At 52.7% G+C, this 22,455-nt stretch overlaps 1 protein-coding gene across 1 annotated transcript in view; it reads left to right on the plus strand.

Moving 5' to 3' along the window:
* Nucleotides 1–2,957: 2,957 nt before the first annotated feature.
* The window catches only part of DGAT1 (diacylglycerol O-acyltransferase 1), a 36,611-nt gene continuing 17,113 nt past the window's right edge, over nucleotides 2,958–22,455 (plus strand). Inside the window, exons 1-3 of the mRNA XM_028735962.2 lie at nucleotides 2,958–3,175; nucleotides 16,725–16,812; nucleotides 20,461–20,501. Coding sequence (XP_028591795.2) covers nucleotides 2,973–3,175; nucleotides 16,725–16,812; nucleotides 20,461–20,501 — 332 coding nt within the window. The 5' untranslated portion in view covers nucleotides 2,958–2,972. The remainder of the gene's footprint in view (nucleotides 3,176–16,724; nucleotides 16,813–20,460; nucleotides 20,502–22,455) is intronic.

Raw genomic sequence — 22,455 nt, forward strand, 5'->3', positions numbered from 1 at the left:
ATTTTGGTACCCTTTAAATTAAACATTAACATCTTTAAGTCTTCTCCTTCTTGTATTAAACATATTATTTTATCAGTTAACATAAATACAATCCTAAGCCCATTAAGTATCTGGAAGCTGTTTCCAGTTAGTTTAGCTTAACAAATTTAGCTAAATAATCCTTAAATTTCTTCCATTCTTCGTGGTGTTCCTCCTCCTTCTGGTCGCGGACTCTTCCGGTTAGATCAGCTAGCTCCATAAAATCCATCATCTTCATCTGCCATTCTTCTACTGTTGGTAATTCTTGAGTTTTCCACTTTTTAGCTAACAAAATACGAGCCGCAGTTGTGGCATATAAAAATAGCTTAACATCTTTCTTGGGCAATTCCAAACCTGTTATTCCAAGAAGAAAGGCCTCTGGTTTCTTTATAAATGTATATTTCAACATTTTTTTCAATTCATTATAAATCTTTTCCCAGAAGTCTTTCACCTTGGGGCAGGTCCACCACATATGAAATAATGTTCCTTCCTTTTCTTTACATTTCCAACATGTATTATCACAATTATGATACATCTTTGCTAATTTTATAGGAGTCAGATACCATCTATACATCATCTTCATAATATTTTCCTTTAACAAAGTACATGCGGTGAACTTAACCCCTTTCTTTCACAATCTTTCCCAGTCCTCAAACATTATATTATGTCCTAAATCTCTTGCCCAATCTATCATCACCGATTTAACTTGTTCATCGTTCGTATGCCACTCCAGCAAAAGCTTGTACATTTTAGATAATTTTTTACCTTCAGTATCTAACAACTCCATCTCCAACCAGGCTGGCTACCTTTTGGAAGAGAGATCAGTGCAGGAGGCATGTGGAATTTTGAAACAGTTGGTTTATCTGCAAATATGCAAGTAGAGCATAGGTGGACGGAAGCTACACTCCCAGCCATCAGCTCCACTACCTCAAAGCAGATCCCCAGTGAGGGACACCTCAAGATCCTTTCAGACTCTCTCCTGTCTCACACAGAGTTTACACATTATTCTCCTGAGCTGAGATGTGCCGGTGGGTGTAAAGGGTGCCCTGTTCCAGGGTCCAAAGGCCTCTTCCATTTAAAACCCTTATGAAAAAATATCCAGGCATCCATCTATGTGGAACATCAACCATTGGGGCCATTGGCCAAGCAACTTGCCTAACAAGTGTTATAGGCAGATCCCAAATTATAGATAAGTTGGAACTGCAACAGCACTTGCTTAGATATTCTATGTAATTGTTTTGCAAAGGAGTTTGCAAAATTTCAAAGTGTTGCAGCTCTTGATGGGGATGTGATAAGGAATGTAAGTGTGTATGTTTATTTATACATTTATTTATTCATTAAAAAACCTATTTTAAATATTTCAAATCAGACCAATTTTTTGTAAGTTGTACCCAACTTTGCTCATCCTAATAGTAGACCAGTTAAAATCAATAGATCCGAGTCACTTTGATTCATCCATAATGATTTCAGTGGGTTCGAATTAAAATCACCTCTCAGCCATGAAGCTCACTGGGTTACTTTGGGGACCAGGCACTGCCTTTCTCAGCCAATCCTACCTCACAGGGTTGATGTGAGGATAAAAATTGAGATGGGGAGAAGTGTGCAGCCACCCTGAGCTCTTTGGCGAAAAGGCAAGATAGGAATTGTTGTTGTTTAGTCATTTAGTCGTGTCCACCTCTTTGTGACCCCCTGGACCAGAGCACGCCAGGCCCTCCTGTCTTCCACTGCCTCCCGCAATTTGGTCAAACTCATGTTAGTAGCTTCGAGAACACTGTCCCACCATCTCGTCCTCCGTCGTCCCCTTCTCCTTGTGCCCTCCATCTTTCCCAACATCAGGGTCTTTTCCAGGGAGTCTTCTCTTCTCATGAGGTGGCCAAAGTATTGGAGCCTCAGCTTCAGGATCTGTCCTTCCAGTGAGCACTCAGGGCTGATTTCCTTCAGAATGGAGAGGTTGGATCTTCTTGCAGTCCATGGGCCTCTCAAGAGTCTCCTCCAGCACCAGAATTCAAAAGCATCCATTCTTCGGCGATCAGCCTTCTTGATGGTCCAGCTCTCACATCCATACATCACTACTGGGAAAACCATAGCTTTAACTATACCGGCCTTTGTTGGCAAGGTGATTTCTCTAATACTAATACTAATACTAATTTATTATTATTAATACCCCGCCCATGTGGCTGGGTTTCCCCAGTCACTCTGGGCAGCTTCCAGCAAAAGATTAAAAATATATTAAAACATCAGTCATTAAAAACTTCCCTAAACAAAAAACAGAAAACAGAGGAAGATGGAAAGGAATTGCTGAAACAATTAATAGAAGTGGAATACAAAAAGGGAGGTGTGAGGAGGTCGTGGAAATAAGTGAAAGAAAGATATTGAAATTGGACTGGGTTTTAAATGGTTTTTGTTTTGTTTTGTTAGTTGTATGTATTAGTGTTTTGTAGTGTTTTTTGTACTGTATTGTATTATTGTATTTTTGTTTTTGGTTTTTTGTAGTGTTGTGTTTAATTTGTTGGAAAATTAATAAATATTATTTATTAAAAGAAAAGAAACTTCCCTAAACATGTATCTGAAGAAGTGTGCATGCACACGAGAGTTTATACCAAGAACAAACTTAGTTGGTCTCTAAGCTGCCACTGGACAATTTATTTATTTTCTATATACGTAACAACAACAATAGAATTAGCAGCTTGGCGCAACTTCCAGCAGGGACGCCTCGAAAGGGTTAATCTCCGGGAGGCCGCCTCCCCCAGAACTACTACTCCCGGCAGCCCCCGCGGCCACCCTCCAATCCGACGCCTCCCAGCATGCTCTGGGCGCGGCGCCCGAGTACAAAAGGCCCCTCCTTCCCCTCCTTCCGCCTCCGACCGGCGGCGCCTCGTCCCGCGACTACGCTTCCCGTGGTGCTCCGCGCGGGGCGTACGGCGTCCGCGAGGCGAAGTTTTGGCGGGCGGGTCATGGAGGCCGCTTGCGAGGGGGCGGGGCGCGGGGACGCGCCTGAGGAGGAGAAGCAGCAGCGGCGGCCGGAGGAGCCGAGCGGCGGGATGGGCGAGCGGGGAGCGGCGGGGCGGCGAGCGGCGGCGGGGGCGCCCCCAGGAGGGGGCGGCGAGCGGAGGGGCGCCGGAGACGCCGCCCACCCCCCCGAGGGCGGAGACTTCAGGTAAACTCGGCGCCCCTCGGAACCGCCGCCGTGACAGGACGCCCCCCTCCCCTCAAGAAGACCCCCCCCCATTCAGGGTCCTCGGGGGTGGGGGGTCGCGGGGGGAGGAGGCTGCCCTCCGCCCCAGTGACCCCCCCGTCTCCCCATCCCTCTTGGGGGGCTCTGAAGGGCAGCAAGGACACCCCCCCCGCTGGGGGGTCCGTGGGGGTCGCTGCAGCCCCTCCTCTTTGGGGGAGGCGGAAGAAAGCGGGGGTCTCGACGGGGTCCCCCCGCCCGGGACCCCCAGAGCGGCCCTTACCTGCGTTGGGCGCGGGGGGGGGAGGAGGCTGCCCTTTGGACGGGGCGGGACCCCCGGGGGGCAGTGGGGTCTTCAGCTCCCCCTCCCGTCTCCTCATCCCTCCTGGGGGGCTCTGAGGGGCAGCAAGGACACCCGGGGCTCTGGGGGGTCCATGGGGGGCGCTGCTGCCCCTCCTCTTTGGGGGGAGGCGGAAGAAAGTGGGGGTCTCGACAGGGTCCCCCTCGCCCGGGACCCCCAGAGCGGCCCTTACCTGCGTTGGGCCCGGGGGGGGGGAGGAGGAGGGACTCACCTGTTGCCAGGTACGCAGGAAGGTTTGGGGGGGTCCCTCCCTTTGCACTACCTTGCGGGAGAGGTACTCCCCGAAAGTAAGACATCCCCCGAAAATAAGACTTACTTCCAGTTTTGCCTCTGGCTGTAATATAACGCCTCCCCAATAATAAGGCAACTCCGGAATATAAGGCCCCCGAAGCTACTGGAAGGCGTTGTACCGTATACAGGTAATAAATTTCCTTTTTTGGAGGGGTTCAGCAATAAATGTGTACCGTATTCTTCTTCATGGAGAAATAAGACACCCCCTGAAAATAAGACCTAGCGCATCTTTGGGAGCAAAAATTAATATAAGACACTCTTATTTTGGGGGAAACAGGGTAGGAAAAACTCACAGGGGGCTTATGTGTTTCCCCCCTTCATTCCACCCCATGGGTAGGCAAGCTAAGACCCGGGGGCCGAATCCGGCCCATTCACCTTCTCAATCCGGCCTGCGGACGGTTCGGGAACCAGTGTGTTTTTACATGAGTAGAATGTACCCTTTTATTCAAAATGCACCCCTGGGTTACTTGTGGAGCATAGGAATTCATTCCTTTTCTTTTTCTTTAAAATATAGTCCTGACCCCCACAAGGTCCGAGGGACAGAGGACCGGCCCCCTGCTGAAAAAGTTTGCTGACCCTTGTTCTACTTCCTTCTCCCCCAAAATCTAGTTTGGGGTAGAAATGGGTTGCTGAGATGATGGCTCTAGGGCACCCATTTCACGCCCAGGGTAAGCTCTGAGCAGAGTTGGTAAACCAACCCCCCTTCCCTCCTCCCTGTGCTCCCTGCCCCCAATAAAGTAGCCGGCCTCTTCTCAAGGGGCAAAGCAGGGCAATAAAGAGGAGCAGGGAGCAGGGTGTGGCTCCTGTCACCATCCCCGCTCGGGTTCGACTTCTGACCCTGTTCTTGGCTGCTTTTCTTCCCCTTCTGCCTTCCTCCCCCCATGGCCAGGCTGCCTATCCTGTGTGACTCACCCTACGATTTCACATACACTTTGAGTGTCTCTGTATGTTCCCTGCAGCTGCAAACGTGCTCCCTGGGTGTGCAAACCGACTGTCACAAGGAGTTTCCCCTGGGGAAATCCCAAAACCCTGTCGAAACTGGGGGGGGGGGGGACAGAGAAGTGAGGCCCCACAGACTGGCTGGTCAAATGTGGCCCCCACCCGCCACTGCCTTCCTTTCCCAAATGTTGCCCATCTCCTAGACTTGCTCTATCAATAGTTAGGAGGAATGAGGGTGGCTGGGTTTGCCTCCTGAAATGGACATTTCTCCTTGAGCTACAGTCTTTTCTGGCCTTGTATAAAGAGCCAGGCAGGGTCTCTGCAAAAGCCCCCCCCCCCAACTCTCAGCAAAGCCCCCACGTTGACTTAGAAAGGCTCAGGTGTTGGGAGGGCTTGATGCAGGCACATTCCTTCACATTGACCCTCTGCTTTGGGGCTCATGCTGGTGGTGCAGAATCATATTTGGGTTGAGTTAGGTGTTAGATTAAGGGACGCGGGTGGCGCTGTGGGTTAAACCACTGTGCTGCTTGGGCTTGCCGATCAGAAGGTTGGCAGTTCGAATCCCCGCGACGGGGTGAGCTCCCGTTGCTCGGTCCCTGCTCCTGCCAACCTTACAGTTCGAAAGCACGTCAAAGTGCAAGTAGATAAATAGGTACCGCTCTGGCGGGAAGGTGAACGGCATTTCCGTGCGCTGCTCTGGTTTACCAGAAGCGGCTTAGTCATGCTGGCCACATGACCCGGAAGCTGTACGCTGGCTCCCTCGGCCAGTAAAGCGAGATGAGCGCCGCAACCCCAGAGTCGGCCGTGACTGGACCTAATGGTCAGGGGTCCCTTTACCTTTTAGGTGTTAAATTGGGATTGCAGGAGGAAGAACCCAGTAGATGCAGAGAGGCTGAGCAGTCCCTGGTGGTATATTTGCAGATAGCTATGACGTTGTCCCATTCCCCTGTGAATATGGGCGAGGGAGCCAGATGCCCTTGGGCCATGGAGGGCTTTTGGTGGGGCAAGTGCATCTCATTCTTGCCCCCCCTCCCTTCTTCCAAGAGCATCAGAGGGTTCCCAAAGGTGACAGGGCTGCCCCTTCTCATCTTGCCTTGGGACCCGACTCCTGGCTTTGCTGGCTGGGGCTGATGTGAGTCACGGTCTGAAACACTGGAGGGGGCATCAGACCAGGGTAACGTCAGCCCAGGACATCTATCTGGGTGAGGTTGTAGCCGGAGCAGCTTTGAAACCCCGAAGCAAAGTGTGCATCCATCAACAGAGGTGGATCAGAGAGCTACCTGTTCTGCAGGTGGAGCAAAAACCCATTTAGCACCTGAATACTGTTGTCTTGGACTACCTGCCCAGGTACTTCTGTTTTCTCTGGAATGTGTGTCATTACACAGCCAGTCCCTTGTGCTGAACCAGCACTTCTGCTCCTTCACTGGAACTGCATGAAAAGAGCAAGCGGTTTTAGGTAGCACCTGCATATTGATTGTTCTTCATCCCAAATCTCCGGGTCGCCTCTCAGCAGCTTCAGGTGCCTGTTGGTAAGCTTGTGGAGGAGGGCTGCCTCTGAGGCGCTGCACCTGACTGGCCTGGGATGGGGTACAAAGGATGCAGACTCCGTCTAGGACTTGCAATGCAAATTGCACCAAAACAACAAAAGTGGTCTGGGGTGTGTGTGTGCGTCCTGAAGATGTGGGATACAGCAGGACCTTTTGCTTCTACAAAGTAGCTGTGGACCTTGTGGGTACCTGGATGGAGGTATTCCAAGGAGCCTTTACTGTTGCGGAGGGAAATGATCATAACTAAACAGTGGCTCTAGTTGTGGGTGGAGGAAGAGGGTAGTTAGACATTGCATATTTTGAGACATGTGATTTGTGCCAAAATGGAGCTGCTTCTGGACTGTTAAATGCCAAGAGGCATTCTGTTTCATAGAAAGGAGCCTCTCCGAGACCTGAGTTACTAGTCCCTAGCGATCCTGTGCATGTTAAATCTAGCTGATGTTGCAGTGCCAGGGTGGGGACTAGGCTCCTTAGGCCACGATGTGACCCAGGAGTGGGTCGCAGCCTACCTGTGGAAGACAATTTGTTGTCGTTTAGTTGTGTCCGACTCTTCGTGACCCCATGGACCAGAGCACTCCAGGCACTCCTGTCTTCCACTGCCTCCCGCAGTTCCCGCAGTGGAAGACAATTAGAACCGTAGAATTGTAGTGTTGGAAGGGATCCCGAGAGCCATCTAGTCCAGCCCCCTGCAATTCAGGAATCCCAACTAGGTCATACGGGACAGGAGGCCACCCAACTTGCGTAAAAAACTGACCTACTCCACAACTTTGGATCCTGCCTGTCTTTTGAGTCACCTCAACTGGTTGCTCTCTACCTGTCTAAGAATCTGGACAAAAGATACCTGGCAGCAGGTCTCACCAGCTTGTGCCTCGCCTGTTTTGCAAACAGAAGTGGCAGGCCCTCTCTGTCCTGTTTGCCAGCCCTGTTTTATTGAAATGGCGACACCTTGGTTTCCTTGCCTGGGGCTCAGTGCTGGGGTGGAGCAGATCCTTGGTCTAGATTGGGTGCCTCACTCCCTCACTTGCCAAAAGCTGCCTTGGAAGGAGACGTGGAGGTGGCCATGCTGGGGACAACTGGCCCTCCAGCTCTGGCAGATAAGCAGCGGCTTATGGCACCAGGATTCCTAGGGAGCCCACAGCTGAGCAACAAATGAGTCTTCCTCGGTCCAGTAGACCTGAAGGAGCGTCTCCACCCCCTTCGTTCTACCCAGATACGGAGGTTCACTGCCGAGGGCCTTCTGGCAGTTCCCTGACTGCGAGAAGCCAAGTTACAGGGAAGCAGGCAGAGGGCCTTCTCGGTGGTGGCGCCTTCCCAGTGGAACGCCCTCCCACCAGATGTCAAAGAGAACAACAACTACCAGACTTGTAGAAGACATCTGAAGGCAGCCCTGTTTAGGGAAGCTTTTAATGTTTGATGCATTACTGTTTTCTAATATTGTGTTGGAAGCCACCCAGAGTGGCTGGGGAAGCCCAGCCAGATGGGCCGGATATAAATAATAAATAATAATATTATTATTATTCCTCTTCTACTCCCAGCCTGGGATTGTGGACCGTTTGTCCCTCTATCTCTGTATGGCAGTGGTAGGCAACCTAAGGCCCAGGGGCCGTATCCAGCCCAATCGCCTTCTAAATCTGGCCCACGGACGGTCCGGGAATCAGTGTGTTTTTACATGAGTAGAATGTGTGCTTTTATTTAAAATGCATCTCTGGGTTATTTGTGGGGCATAGGAATTCATTCATATTTCCCCCCCAAAATGTAGTCCGGCCCCCCACATGGTCCGAGGGACGGTGGACCGGCCCTCTGCTGAAAAATGTTGCTGACCCCTGCTGTAAGGCTTTCCCTTCCAAGGACTTGGGCAAAGGCCTTTTCGCACGGAGGGGTCTCCGCCTCCCCCTGCAGATGCTTAAGGCAACTCTTGGGCAAGAATGGCTTTTGTGCCTCCTCCCTGGGGAGGCCGGCGGTTGTAGTCTGGCCAGGAGACACTGGGCTCAGCGGCCTGATCAAAAGAGCGTCAAACGGTGTGGCTGCTGCAAAGCCGGAAGGAGCAAGGACTATTGTGGGGCAGAAAGAAGCTCTTCGATTGAGGTAGCAGCAGGAGGCTGGGCTCCTGCGTCTCTGCTCAAAGGGCACAAGGAATCTGAGCTGAGCTGCCGCTGAGCATGGCTGACCCAGAAACGCTCCGTTGTCGGCGGTGGTTTTTTTTTTTGGGGGGGGAGCCCTTTGAACTCAGCTCCCCTCCTTGCTGGGCTCTTGGGCTCTATGTTGCAGTTCCAGCATCACAGCTCCTAAAAGCAGAAGGTGGTATTTTGAGACATTTGGGTTTTTAATACAGTGGTACCTCGGGATGCAAACGGGATCCGTTCCGGAGCCCCGTTCGCATCCAGAACAGAACGTAAGACGCAACAGTGCATCTGCGCGGGTCGCGTTTCGCCGCTTCTGTGCGTGCGTGTGACGTCATTTTGACCATCTGCGCATGCGCAAGCAGCGAAACCCGGAAGTAACGCCTGGGTCGCAGTGGGGCGCAACCCGAAAATACTTAGGCTGAAGCGTATTTATCCTGAGGTATGACTTTACTGGGACGTGGGTGGCGCTGTTGTCTAAAGCACAGAGCCCAGGACTTGCTGATCAGAAGGTTGGCGTTTCGAATCCCCGCGACGGGGTGAGCTCCCGTTGCTCGGTCCCTGCTCCTGCCCACCTAGCAGTTCGAAAGGACGTCAAAGTGCAAGTAGATAAATAGGTACCGCTCTGGCGGGAAGGTAAACGGCGTTTCCGTGCGCTGCTCTGGTTTGCACGAAGCAGCTTAGTCATGCTGGCCACATGACCCGGAAGCTGTACGCTGGCTCCCTCGGCCAGCAAAGCAAGATGAGCGCCGCAAGCCCAGAGTCAGGCACGACTGGACCTAAGGTCAGGGGTAAAGGTAAAGGTAAAGGGACCCCTGACCACTAGGTCCAGTTGTGACCGACTCTCGGGTTGCAGTGGTCATCTCGCTTTACTGGCCGAGGGAGCCGGCGTACAACTTCCGGGTCATGTGGCCAGCAGGACTAAGCTGCTTCTGGCGAACCAGAGCAGCGCATGGAAACGCCGTTTACCTTCTCACCGGAGCGGTACCTATTTATCTACTTGCACTTTGATGTGCTTTCAAACTGCTAGGTGGGCAGGAGCAGGGGCCGAGCAACGGGAGCTCACCCCGTCGCGGGGATTCGAAACGCCAACCTTCTGATCAGCAAGTCCTAGGCTCTGTGGTTTAACCCACAGCGCCACCCACGTCCTCAGGGCTACCTTTACCTTTTTATGACTGTACTATTTCTAGTGACTCATAACCTTTTTTGGGACCGGCAGCTGAGGGGCATGAACTTGAAAAATGTGCAGGTGAATAGAACACCAGGTTCCCCACAATATTTCGGCCCTTGGAGAACTTCGTCTAAGCTGCCCGGTATGTGTGTGTCTGAGGCAGTCATTGAGGCACTGATCTGCTTTTATGAGCTAATCACTTGTGGGCAACTTCCGTAATCTTGAAGGGGTGTTTGGAATGAGCAGTGATCCATAAGGACATAAGGAGAGCCTGCTAGATCAAGCCAATGAGGGCCCATCTAGGCCAGCCTCCTGTTCTCACAGTGGCCAACCAGATGCCCTAGTTGGAAGCCTGCAAGGAGGATTCGAACGCAAGATCCTTCTTCTCTCCTGTGGTTTCCAGAAACTGCATTCAGAAGCATTTCCATCATGGCCAGGAGCAAGGAGGGATGTATTCCTAGAGCAGTCAGGTATCCTCTCCTACCTTCCTAGACCAGTGTTTCCCAAACGTTTTTGGGCAACGGCACACCTGTTTACCGGAAAAAAATCTCGCGGCACACCACCATTAAAGCCCCGCCCCGTGACGTCAGCGCGCAGCGTCACGCCGGGAGGGACGCACAAAAGTGAAAGTTTTTTCCCTCCCCCTTGCCGGGGTGGGAGGAGGCAGCAGAGCGAGGGACTGAGGGACGGCGGCAGCTGAGGCGGCCACCCCTCGACGCCGTCCCAAAAGCCGCCAAAAAGCCCTAAAAAAAGAGGAGCAGCACAAAAAACACACCACACACGGGGGGCGTGTTCTAATTTGCTTCTAACTCCGGGTTAGAGCGCAGCACGTGGAGGATGGGTGGGGAAAGAGAGAGGAGGCGCACTGATAGAACGCCAGGCACGGGGGCCGCCAGGGAGAGCCAGCGCGCGCCCCACCCCGGACGCTCGCGGCCACCGCCATCCCTCCCTCCCAGGGAAGGCGGGATTAGAGCAAGCGCCCGGGCAGCAAGAAGCGCGCGCGCGCCGGCCCTGCCCTGGATCCCTCAGAACCGCCAGTCTCTGGGAAAGTGGGCTTGGCTTCAGAACTCTCAGGCAGCAGCACCCGCCGCCCGGCAAGGCTTCCCATTGGGAGGCGCGAATGCTTTAGTGGGCGGGGATTGGTGCAAATATAGGCAGGGCGGGCTGAGAGGAGGAGCCGCCGCCGAGGAGCAGCGACACCAGCAGCGTTTCCTCTCCCCCCTCCCCTCCCGTGTCAACAAGCGGGGCGCCTGCGCCGGGGGTTTGCGCGTCAGGCAGGCAGCCAGGCAGGCAGACGGCGAGAGCCCCGCGCTGGGCAGCCGCTGCTCGCCGCCGCCGCCCCGCGTCTCGCCACCCGACTCGCCCGCCTCCCTCCCACGGCACACCAGCCGATGTCTCACGGCACAGTAGTGTGCCGCGGAACACCGGTTGGGAAACACTGTCCTAGACATTCCCACAGCCATCCATAGCTCTCTCCTCCTCCATGAATTCGTCCTATCTTTTAACGCCATCCCTGCCTCCTGCGTAAGAGAGCTCCAGAGTTTAACTGCATTGCATGAAACGTTTCTCTGTCTAATTTCTCTAAGAGTCAGACACAACTAAACAGAGGCCTCAGCAATATATCGATATAATGCCCAATACCGGGTTGAAGTCCAAATCATGTTTTTGGTTTCATAAGTGTTGACCTGGTGATATTTCACAAGAGTGTGTGTGTGCGTGCTTGCACGCTATGCAGAAATCACAATGTGGGGAAAACCATGAAGCAAGCCAATGCTTCTATGTCAGGCTTCCTCAACCTCGGCCCTCCAGATGTTTTGAGACTGCAATTTCCATTATCCCTGACCACTGGTCCTGCTAGCTAGGGATCATTGGAGTTGTAGGCCAAAAACATCTGGAGGGCCGAGGTTGAGGAAGCCTGTTCTGTACATTCTTGCTGTCCCTGTTAACCCGGCTCATTTCTCCCCTGGCAGTGAATCCTAGGAGCAGGAGCCGGCAAAAATCACGTTGCGGGGAAAACTGTGAAGCCCAGCCCATGGCTCTGCATAGCTCCATCCTTACTTTAGATATCGGTACAGTATATCACAGTGTTTAGCTGATGATGTTGAAAACCAGACATTGCCCAGGCCTACTGCATGCCACGAATAATTTTATAAATTTCGGTCATGTCACCTCTTATCTTTGTGAGGCTTCCCGTATCGAAAAAGTGGAAGCTTGCCTAGGAGAATGTGGTTTTCTCCTGCTAGGTCAGTTCCCTTTCTAGGTGGAATGTACCCAGTGGGTGGCTGGCCTCCAGCTCAGCCAAGAGATCGAGATAAAAGGCTTATCCAAACAGATTAAGGGGCTGTGATGGATGCTCCAGCAACACTGCCTTGCTTGGGGCTTAAGTCCTGGGATTAAGAAGCACCCTGGGGTCAAGTAGGGGAAATGGCTCAGATTTGTGGAGGGGATGGAAGATTGTTGGGCTGGAGAATGCGGAAGAATCCCTCTTGCCTCATGAACCTAATTCAGTGGTGTCCAAACTTTTTTCAAAGAGGGCCAGGTTTCATAGAATCATAGAGTTGGAATAGACCACAAGGGTCATCGAGTCCAACCCCCTGCCAAGCAGGAAACACCATCAGAGCACTCCTGACATATGGTTGATGAAGTGAAGGGCCGTGAGGGCCGACCAAAGGGCCAACCAAAATTGTTGACCTTTTTTTAGGTTTGAAGTTGTTGAGCTTTCCCCCCCCAGGATTCTGCCCTGGGAATTAAACTGCAACAGGGGCCGGATAAAGCCAACCGCCAGGTTAGGCCCCCATGATGGACTTTGGCCCCTTCATGGATCACTACCTTGCCATGGCAAAGGGGCTTGAATAACTCAGAGAAGCTATGAACTATGCCAAGCAGGGCACCCAAGATGGACAGGTCATAGTGGAGAGTTTTGACCAAACATGATCCACCTGGAGTAGGAACCGGCAAGCCACTCCAGTATCCCTGCCAAGAAAACTCCATGGACATGAGATGGTTGGATAGTGTTCTCAAAGCTACCAACATGAGTTTGACCAAACTGTGGGAGGCAGTGGAACACAGGAATGCCTGGCGTGCTCTGGTCCAGGGGGTCATGAAGAGGCGCTTCCTGCCGCCGCCAGCCTCCAAACCAGGTTGGGGGACAGTGGGATGGCGGCGTTCTGCCTCCCTGCTGTCCCCCGAGCTTGTGGGGCTGGTGGCAGGGAGAAGCGTGCTTCTCCCCACCGCCAGCCTCCAAACCAGGTCGGGGAACCGAAGCCTGGGGCGCGCTGTGCAGCGCGACCCGGGCTTCTAGATGCAGGCTCCTATCCGCAAGCCTAGGGAACCCAACGGGCACCGACCCCTCTCGCTCTCCAGGCTTCAGCGAAAGCCTGCATTCGCCCCATAGGACGCACACACATTTCCCCTTCATTTTTGGAGGGGAAAAAGTGCGTCCTATAGGGCGAAAAATACGGTACGTTTTTATTGAAATTTTATTGATGTTAGCTGCCCTGAGCCCGGCTCTGGCCAGGGAGGGCGGGGTATAAATAAAACTTCTTCTTCTTCTTCTTCTTCTTCTTCTTCTTCTTCTTCTTCTTCTTCTTCTTCTTCTTCTTCGTCCAGGATCCTGAACTCACAGTGGCCAACCAGGTGCCCCCACGGGAAATCCTCAGGCAGGATCCAAGCACAAGAGCCCCCTCCTCTCTCAAGGTTTTCAGCGACTGCGAGGGCAGAGCACAGCTTCTCTGGATACAGTGGTACCTCGCAAGACGAATGCCTCGCAAGACGGAAAACTCACAAGAAGAAAGAGTTTTCCGTTTTTTGAGGTGCTTCGCTAGACGAATTTCCCTATGGGCTTGCTTCGCAAGAAGAAAGCCCATAGGGAAATCTCCGGGGACCTCTTTTAAAATGCTGGCGGTCGGGAGCAAAGACTTTCGCCCACCGCCGGCCTTCAGAAGAGGTCCTGGACCTCTTCTGAAGGCCGGCGGGGGGCAAAAGTCTTTCCTCCCCCCCACCGCCTGCCTTCCCGGGACAGCGGAGACTTCTTCGCTGTCCCGGGTGATCTTAAAATGCTGGCGGGTGGCAGCGAAGCCTTCGCTGCCGACCGCCAGCATTTTAAAATCGCCCCGGGACAGTGGAGGCTTCGTTGCCGCCCGCCAGCATTTTAAAATCGCCCCGGGACAGCGGAGGCTTCGCTGCCACCCGCCAGCATTTTAAAATCGCCCCAGGACAGCGGAGAAGTCTCCGCTGTCCCGGGGGCTTTTAACATGCTGGCGGGCGGCAGCAAAGCCCTCCTGTCCCCGGAGCCTGCGGGGTGGGAGGTGGGGAGAAGGGCTTTTCTTCCCACCGCCAGCCTTCAGAACAGCCTTCTGAAGGCTGGCAGTGGGAAGAAAAGCCCTTGTCCCCCCCCCCCAGCCTTCAGAAGAGGTGGGGGGCCAGACTGTCCCCGGACCTGGTCTGAAAGCGGTTTCCATAGGAACACATTGATTGATTTTCAATGCATTCCTATGGGAAACCGTGCTTTGCAAGACAAAAAACTCGCAAGAAGAAAAAACTCGCAGAACGAATTAATTTAATCTTGCGAGGTACCACTGTAATAGTTATTGAGAGCCCAATCATAGAATCTGAGTTGGAAGCGACTAGGGCTGGGCAACACCTGCTTTCCAAGCATTGTGATATACAGTGGTACCTTGGTTTAGGAGCTTTTTCCGTTCCGGAAGTCCGTTCTTAAACCAAAACCATTCATAAACTGAGGCACGCTTTCCCTAATGAGACCTCCTACTCCTGGTGCCAGTCCACCGTTCGGATTCTGTTCTTAGACCAAGGTAAAGTTCTCAAACCGGGACACTATTTCTGGTTTGGCGGAGTTCGTAAACCGAATCGTTCTTAAACAGAACTGTTCTTAAACCAAGGTATCACCAGCTATAAGCATTGTGATGTACTGAGAGAATAATGATAATACGACTAACATTTATTATTTCTATGCTGCACATCCGACTGGGTAACCCCAGCCACTCTGGGCGGCCTCCAACAATATCTCACAATGTCTGAAATAAGGATGGAGCTCTGTAGAGCAGTGTTTCCCAACCTTTTTTGGGCAAAGGCACACTTGTTTCATGAAAAAAATCTTGAGGCACACCACCATGCCAGATGGGGAAAGGTCACTTTTTACCTATGTAAAAAAAAAAATTAAAAAATAGTAACAGCATAGAAGGTAATGGTAAGCTATAGCTTGTTTAGCTTATACCTAAATCCGACACTGATTGGTCTCCCTTCCAAGGCACTCGAGGTCCCACATGAAAGCGAGCCCCCAGCAAGGCCTCGACGGCCTGCAAGGCGCTTCCCCTTGCGAGTGGGAAACGGACGGGCAGCGGCCCGAGCACGACCTGGCGCCCTCTCAGCTCAGCGAGCACGACCTGAAAGCTCTGGCCGCCTCCCTGCACGCCCTCCCGGACCTGGAGTACGGCGGCAGCAGCGCGCCTCCTTCGACGGGCCCCGACGGCAACCGCGAGCGGCCCCGTCGGCGGGCCTCGGCGACGGACCTCCTGCAGGACAGCTCCGGCTTCGCGCCGGACTACGAGGGCTTCGAGTACCGGGGCGACCCTTACGAGGAGGTGGAGCCGCTGCGGAACCTGCCCGCCTTCGAAGCGTGCTCGCCGGCCTCGTCCGAGTCCAGCATCGACATCTGCTTCCTGAGGCCCGTCCACTTCACCAACGAGCCCGGCAGGACGGAGCGCACGCTGCAGCCGCTGCCCAAGAGCGCGGCGCCGACGCCGCAAGCCAGCGGCACCTACAAGCGCGAGGTTTTCCGCAGCAAAGGCAAGCAGCTGAGCCGCTCGCTCAAGGAGTTCCCGCGCAGCAGCGGAGGCGGCGGCGGCTCCGAAGGCATCGCCAGCACCAGGCTGTACAGCACCCGTAGCAGCAGCGGCAGCCGCCTGCCGGCCCCGACGGAGAGGGGCTTCCCGGCCCACGGCGCCCCCTCCGCCGCCTCCCGGAGCTCCCAGCGGCACCACTTCCCGCCGCCGAGAGGAGCGGGCGACCAGCCCAGCTTTCTGGAAGTAAGGAGAGCAAAAGGCAAGGGCAAAGGCGCTTCCTAGCCAGGGTCTAAGCGTGCCTATGTGGGGCACGTTACAGCCCCGTGACGTCAGCGCCACGCAGGCAGCCAGGCAGGCAGACGGCGAGAGCCCCGCGCTGGGCGGCCTCTCCTCGCCGCCGCCGCCCCGCCTCTAGCCGCCCGACTCGCCCGCCTCCCTCCCACGGCACACCAGGCAACGTGTCGCGGCACACTAGTGTGCCGCGGAACACCGGTTGGGAAACACTGCTGTAGAGGCATTCATGGTCCCCCCCCCTTGTGATTTCTGAACACACATATCAGGATTTGTGATATATTGCCAGGTCAAAAATTATGCAACCAATATCATGATATGGACTTCAAACCAGTTTCTTGGATGATACCAATATAAGCCTCACCCCCCCCCCCAATTCCGACTGTGAAAAGTTAAATTCGCAACCTTACAAAAATTGGCTTTTGCGATATCGCCGCTGAAACAGACATACGGTAAATCGGAACGGGTGAGAGTGCCTGCGGAATTTTAAGGGAATGGCTTATAGTCGGGTATTGTCTTTTTTTATTCCCCCCCCCCCCGAATTTTAAAGGTGCGGCTTATATTCGGGCCAATATGGTATATCGCCCAGCTCTGGAACATTGCAACTCCCTGCTATGCAAGAATCTCAGCTGAAGCATCCATGACAGGTGGCAATCGAACCTTTGCTGAGAAACCTCCCAAGGAAGGAAAGGTCCACAGCCTGCCCTCCATGAACTGGTCTAACCTCCTTTTGAAGCCCTCCCAAGTTGGTGGCCCTCGCAGCCTCCTGTGGAGCAGAGCCCCCCTCCGCAAAAACCCCAGTGCCTCCCAGATGCTTTGACTCCCAATGCGCATCCTTCCCAGTCAGCACTGGGGAGAAGCCACAGAAGGTGTTGGGCATGCGTGCTTTGGGGTGCGGTGCGAATGTGGCTGTGCATTAACCTCTTCTCCCTGCCTGCGTCTAGGGCCAGCCTACTTCTGCCCCTGCTTCCTCTAACCTCTCCATCCTTCCTTTCTTCCTCCTTCCCTCCCAGATGCCACAGACTTCAGGATTCCCTGCTGAGCTCAGCCAGTGGCTACAGCAACTACCGGGGTATATTGAACTGGTGTGTTGTCATGCTGGTGAGTAGTGAGAGTTTGCCCCTCTGCCCTTGCCCTCCTTGAGGCTGCTTGGCACCTCGTGCCAGGTCTCTTGCAGCACCTCTGCTCTCTTGAGCCTCCCAGCGGCAGCAACAGCAGCAGCAGCTGCCAATCCCCAGACAGAGGCACCCGGATCTTTTCACTGCAGAGGAGCTGCCTGGGAGCCAGGCAGACGGACACACTCCAGGGGCAAGGAGGCCGTTGTGGCCATCCCTGATGGCACAGAAGGGCTATTGTGGTGTCGATAGGCCGGCAATCTGGTCCCGGGATGCTGGCTCCTGGGGTAATAATAATAATAATAATAATAATAATAATAATAATTTATTATACGCCGCCCATCTGGCTGAGTTTCCCGAGCCACTCTGGTTGGCTTCCAATCGAGTGTTAAAAAGAATACAGCATTAAGTATTAAATACTTCTCTAAACAGGGCTGCCTTCAGATGTCTTTAAAGATAAGATAGCTGCTTATTTCCTTCACATCTGAAGGGAGGGCGTTCCACAGGGCGGGCGCCACCACTGAGAAGGCCCTCTGTCTGGTTCCCTGTATCCTCACTTCTCGCAAAAAATGAAGTGAAACTGCGTGCCTTTGCTGTGGGAGGAGGCCTTAATCAGCCTGGGCAAAATGCTTGAACAAATCATGGGGCGAGATAACCCTCCTTCTGGCTGCTTAACTCTTGGCTAGCATAATAATAACAACAATAACAATAATAATAACAACAACAACTTATTTGTATTCCGCCCATCTGGCTGAGTTTCCCGAGCCATTCTGGGCGGCTCCCAATCGAGTGTTAAAAACAATACAGCATTAAGTATTAAAAACAGGGCTGCCTTCAGATGTCTTTAAAGATAAGATAGCTGCTTATTTCCTTCACATCTGAAGGGAGGGTGTTCCACAGGGCGGGCGCCACCACCGAGAAGGCCCTCTGCCTGGTTCCCTGTAGCTTTGCTTCTCGCAGTGAGAGACCCGCCAGAAGGCCCTCTGAGCTGGACCTCAGTGTCTGGGCAGAACGATGGAGGTGGAGACACTCCTTCAGGTAATCAAGCAATCAAGTCAGTGGAGGCATGCTCCATCCATCTGAAGAGAGCCTCCAAGTTCAGAAGCAGGGTACCTGTGAATATGAGGTGCTGGGGCACACACACACACACACACACACACACACACACACACACACATGCCTGAGGGATGCCTGTCTCTGCCTTCATGCTGACTTTGTGGGCTACCCGGTGCACTTGGTGTTGCGATGGAAACAGGGTAGTCTGGTCCAATACGTCCCTCTAATAACAGTAGTAATACTTACATTTTTTTGGTTTGTTTATGCCCTGCCCATCTGGCTGGGTTGCTGCAGTTACTCTGGGTAAGGAGCAGCCCCAGCAGAAACTGGTCCTGCCAAGGTGCACAGAGGCATTGGCGAAGCCTGGAATTAGTCTGCGAAACTGAGCAGGCAGGACTTGGAAAGAAAGATGGGCAGCCTCTCTGTAGTAGTGGTATAATATAATAATTTATTATTTATACCCCACCCATCTTGCTGGGTTTCCCCAGCCACCCTGGGCAGCTTCCAACAGAACACTAAAATACAATAACCTATTAAACATTAACAGCTTCCCTAAACAGGGCTGCCCTCAGATGTCTTCTAAAAGTCTGGTAGTTGTTGTTCTCTTTGACATCTGGTGGGAGGGCGTTCCACAGGGAGGGCGCCACCACCGAGAAGGCCCTCTGCCTGGTTCCCTGTGACTTCGCTTCTCGCAGCGAGGGAACCGCCAGAAGGCCCTTTGATTTGATTCTCCTCCTGCAACCCTCTTGGGTGGGGGGCGGGCTTGGTGCTTGGCTGGTTCTGCTCTTGCTGCCCAGGTGAGGAGAGGCGATGGCAGCAGCTGGCACGTACCCCAGAGCGCTCTCTGGCCCCCTAGCCACTGGGCTCCACTCTGAGACTGCCCTGCCTGCCAGGATAGAAAGCTATGGGATGCTTCCAGGACAGGCTCAACTTCCAGACTGGGATGTTAATGGAAAATTAGCTTTCAGTGCCTGTTCTCTCCCACTTACCCTCTTTGTGTACGGGGCTTTCCAGTTTCAACCCCCAAACCTTTCTGCTTTGGGTTCAGCTGCAGCCAGCATGTCAGGGGCCAATCCCGAAAAGACCCCGCACTTTGAACTGCCGCCTGTGCATCCCCATCCCTATCCATCTTCTTCCTGAAGCCCCCCTTTGCTGAAGTACCTCCCCACACTTCCTAAGGGGAAAACTGTGGCTTGTGGGCCTGATCCCTCCTGCTATGCCCCCTCCTTGTTGTGGGGTGCTGGCAGGGTGGAGAACACTTCCTTGCCCTGCATGCCATGTTAAGGGTGGGCTGGGCGGAAGAAATGCTCCCTTTTCCCTCCAAGGCAGCTCGGATGTTGTTTAAGCTCCCTTCGGTCCGTCTGTCCCCAGTGAAGGAGAGGCGAGCTCAAGAGCGCAGCAGGAGGGTGGTGTTGAAAGAGGAGGGGGGGGCCCTGCGGAGTCCCTTCCACCTTTGCTCCCCACGACCTTTGCTCCCGGGACTTAACCCTTCTCACCCTTGATTGGGAAATCAGGAAGCAGGCAGGCTTGTGGTTTAGCAACATGCCTCGCTATCTTTCCATCTCTTGTCCTCCTCCTCTGTAGCAACCGCTCAGGGTGAAACTCACCCACCCGGGCTGGAAGGCGTGTGGCAAGACAGCGTGGCTTGTCCTGCTGCCCATCCCACAGCAAAATAATGATGATATCAAGTTAATTAATTTTATCCTGTTCTTCTGGTACTCTGGACGGCTTCCAATAAAATATGAAACCCTTAGAACATTGAAAACTTCCATAAGGAGGTGAGCTCACATTGCAGAATGGAGATTAAATGAAGAAATAGTAACCAGTAGAGAAATAGTAGAGGAAGGTAAAAATAATAGAGTATTTTGAGTTGGACCTCAATCAAGGGGTGGATGAGAAAGGGGTCTGGGGCGGATGCAAGGCAGTCCTAAGGGGCTCAGTAATACAACAGAATGCCCATCTGAGGAAGTCGGAAGAAAGTAAAAAATTGGAAATAGTAAATGAGTTAGGAAGGAAAGGGAAAAAATTAATACAAAAACCTGGAAATGAAGAAATACTACAAGAAATTAAACTATTACAAACAGCTCTCTAAGCTGCCTGACCGGTTGCCAGAATTGTAGCTCTGTTGCCCCCAGTTGCTCCCCTCCCAAACTGATCAGTCCCGCAGAATCCTCTTTAGTGCTGGGGGAGGGAGGGACCTGAGACCAGCCTCCCATTGCATTGCATTTTCTCATTTGTATCCTTATTTATTTCACAAAATTTACGCACCTCCAAGCGGTTTACTGAAAAGATAAAGCCATAAAAATTGGGGGTGGGGGGTGAGAATTGCAATACATTAAAACGTGCAATAAGTTAAAACACTAAATCAGATTATAATTCCCTCCAGCATTTCTAAGGACGTGGGCAGGCTTGTCTGAACAGGAAAGTTTTAGCAGAAATTCTGAAGGCGCCTGCTGGCTATTGAGAGACAGTGTTATGGCCGGTTTTTGAGATTGGGATTGGAAGGAGGGGGGTTGGGCTTGGGCTTGGCATTTGCTGCAGGAGCTGCTGCTCACTTCTACCCCCTCTTGTCTTCCAGGTCTTGAGCAATGCTCGCCTCTTCCTAGAGAACCTCATCAAGTAAGTCTTGCGCTCCTCTTCGGTGGGGGGGGGGGGGGCTGGCAGCAGTGGAGAGACCTCACCTGGGATGCTACAATTCTGCCATAGCAGATCAGAGTGGATGTGACAGGCTGCCTTTGGGGGCAGGCATAGGCAAACTCCGGCCATCCAGATGTTTGGAACTACAACTCCCATCATCCCTAGCTAACAGGACCAGTGGTTATGCTCTACGCGGGGCTGCCCTTGAAGCTGTCCCAGAAACTCCAGCGGGTGCAGAATGCTGCAGCGAGGCTCCTCACGGGGTCTCTGCCATGGGAGCATATTCACCCAGTGCTTTTCCAGCCGCACTGGCTCCCGGTGGAGTACAGGGTCAGATTTAAGGTGCTGGTTTTGACCTTTAAAGCCCTTCACTGCCTAGGACCCTCGTACCTACGGGACCGCCTCTCCCGGTATGCCCCATGGAGAGCCTCAAGGTCCATAAATAGCAACGCCCTAGTGGTCCCGGGTCCTAAGGAAGTTAGATTAGCTTCAACCAGAGCCAGGGCCTTTTCAGCACTGGCTCCGGCCTGGTGGAACGCTCTGCCTCATGAAACCAGGGCCCTGCAGGATCTGATTTCCTTCCGCAGGGCCTTTAAGACAGAGATATTCCGCCTGGCCTTTGGCTTGGAGCCAATTTGATTCCCTCCCCCTCTTTTTCCTTTCTCCTCCTGTGATGAGGCTGCATTTTAATATTTTAATGTTTCAATATTTTAATTCTTGTATTTTAATCTTGTTTTTTAAGTTGTAGTCATTCAACTTGTTTTTATTATTGCTTGTTAGCCGCCCTGAGCCCGGCCTTGGCTGGGGAAGGCGGGGTATAAATAAAAATTATTATTAGTAGTATTAGTCCCAAACATCTGGAGGGCCAGAGTTTGCCTATGCCTGCTTTGGGGACCTGTCTCTTGTTGCTCTCAGAAGCAGCAAGGGGGAGGGCAGATCCTGGGACTTTGGGGGGAGTGAGAGGAGGGGAGGGCTGCAACTCAAGGGCAGAGCACCTGCTTGGCTTGCAGAAGGTCGCTGGTTCAATCCTCAGCATCTCCAGGCAGGACTGGGAGAAAGCCATGGCTGCCGGACAGTGCAGGGACATAGCAAGGCACCCTCTCTGAGTCGGACCCTGCAAGCTCAGCACTGATGGGCTGGCAAGATGGTTTCCTGCTGCTCCAGAGCGGAGGACTCGAACCCATGGCTTCAAGGGACAAGGAGGTGCCAACTAAACGTTAGGAGGCACTTTATGAGGGCAAGAGCCATTCAGCAGCGCAGAAGATGACCTTGGGAGAGATGGCTGACTCTCCTCCCTTAGAGGTTTTTAAGCAGAGCTTGGATGACCATCTGCCAGAGATCATTTACAGGTGAAACTCGGAAAATTAGAATATCGTGGGAAAGTTCATTTATTTCAGTAATTCAACTTAAAAGGTGAAACTAATATATGAGATAGACTCATGACATGCAAGCGAGATATGTCAAGCCTTTATTTGTTATAATTGTGATGATTATTTCATACAGCTGATGAAAACCCCAAATTAACAATCTCAGAAAATTAGAATATTAAATGAAACCAGCAAAACAAGGACTGCACATAGAGCAATATTGAACCTCTGAGAAGCAGAAGCATGCATATGTACTCAGTACTTGGTTTGGGCCCCTTTTGCATCAATTACTGCCTCAATGCGGTGTGGCATGGATGCTATCAGCCTGTGGCACTGCTGAGGTGTTATGGAAGACCAGGTTGCTTCAATAGCAGCCTTCAGTTCTTCTGCATTGCTCGGTCTCATGTCTCTCATCTTTCTCTTGGCAATGCCCCATAGATTCTCTATGGGGTTCAGGTCAGGCGAGTTTGCTGGCCAATCAAGCACAGTAATCCCATGGGCATTGAACCAGGTTTTGGTACTTTTGGCAGTGTGGGCAGGTGCCAAAGTCCTGCGGGAAAATGAAGTCA

Source organism: Podarcis muralis, chromosome 8 (assembly GCF_964188315.1).
Source record: "Podarcis muralis chromosome 8, rPodMur119.hap1.1, whole genome shotgun sequence".
In the NCBI taxonomy this organism is placed as follows: domain Eukaryota; kingdom Metazoa; phylum Chordata; class Lepidosauria; order Squamata; family Lacertidae; genus Podarcis; species Podarcis muralis.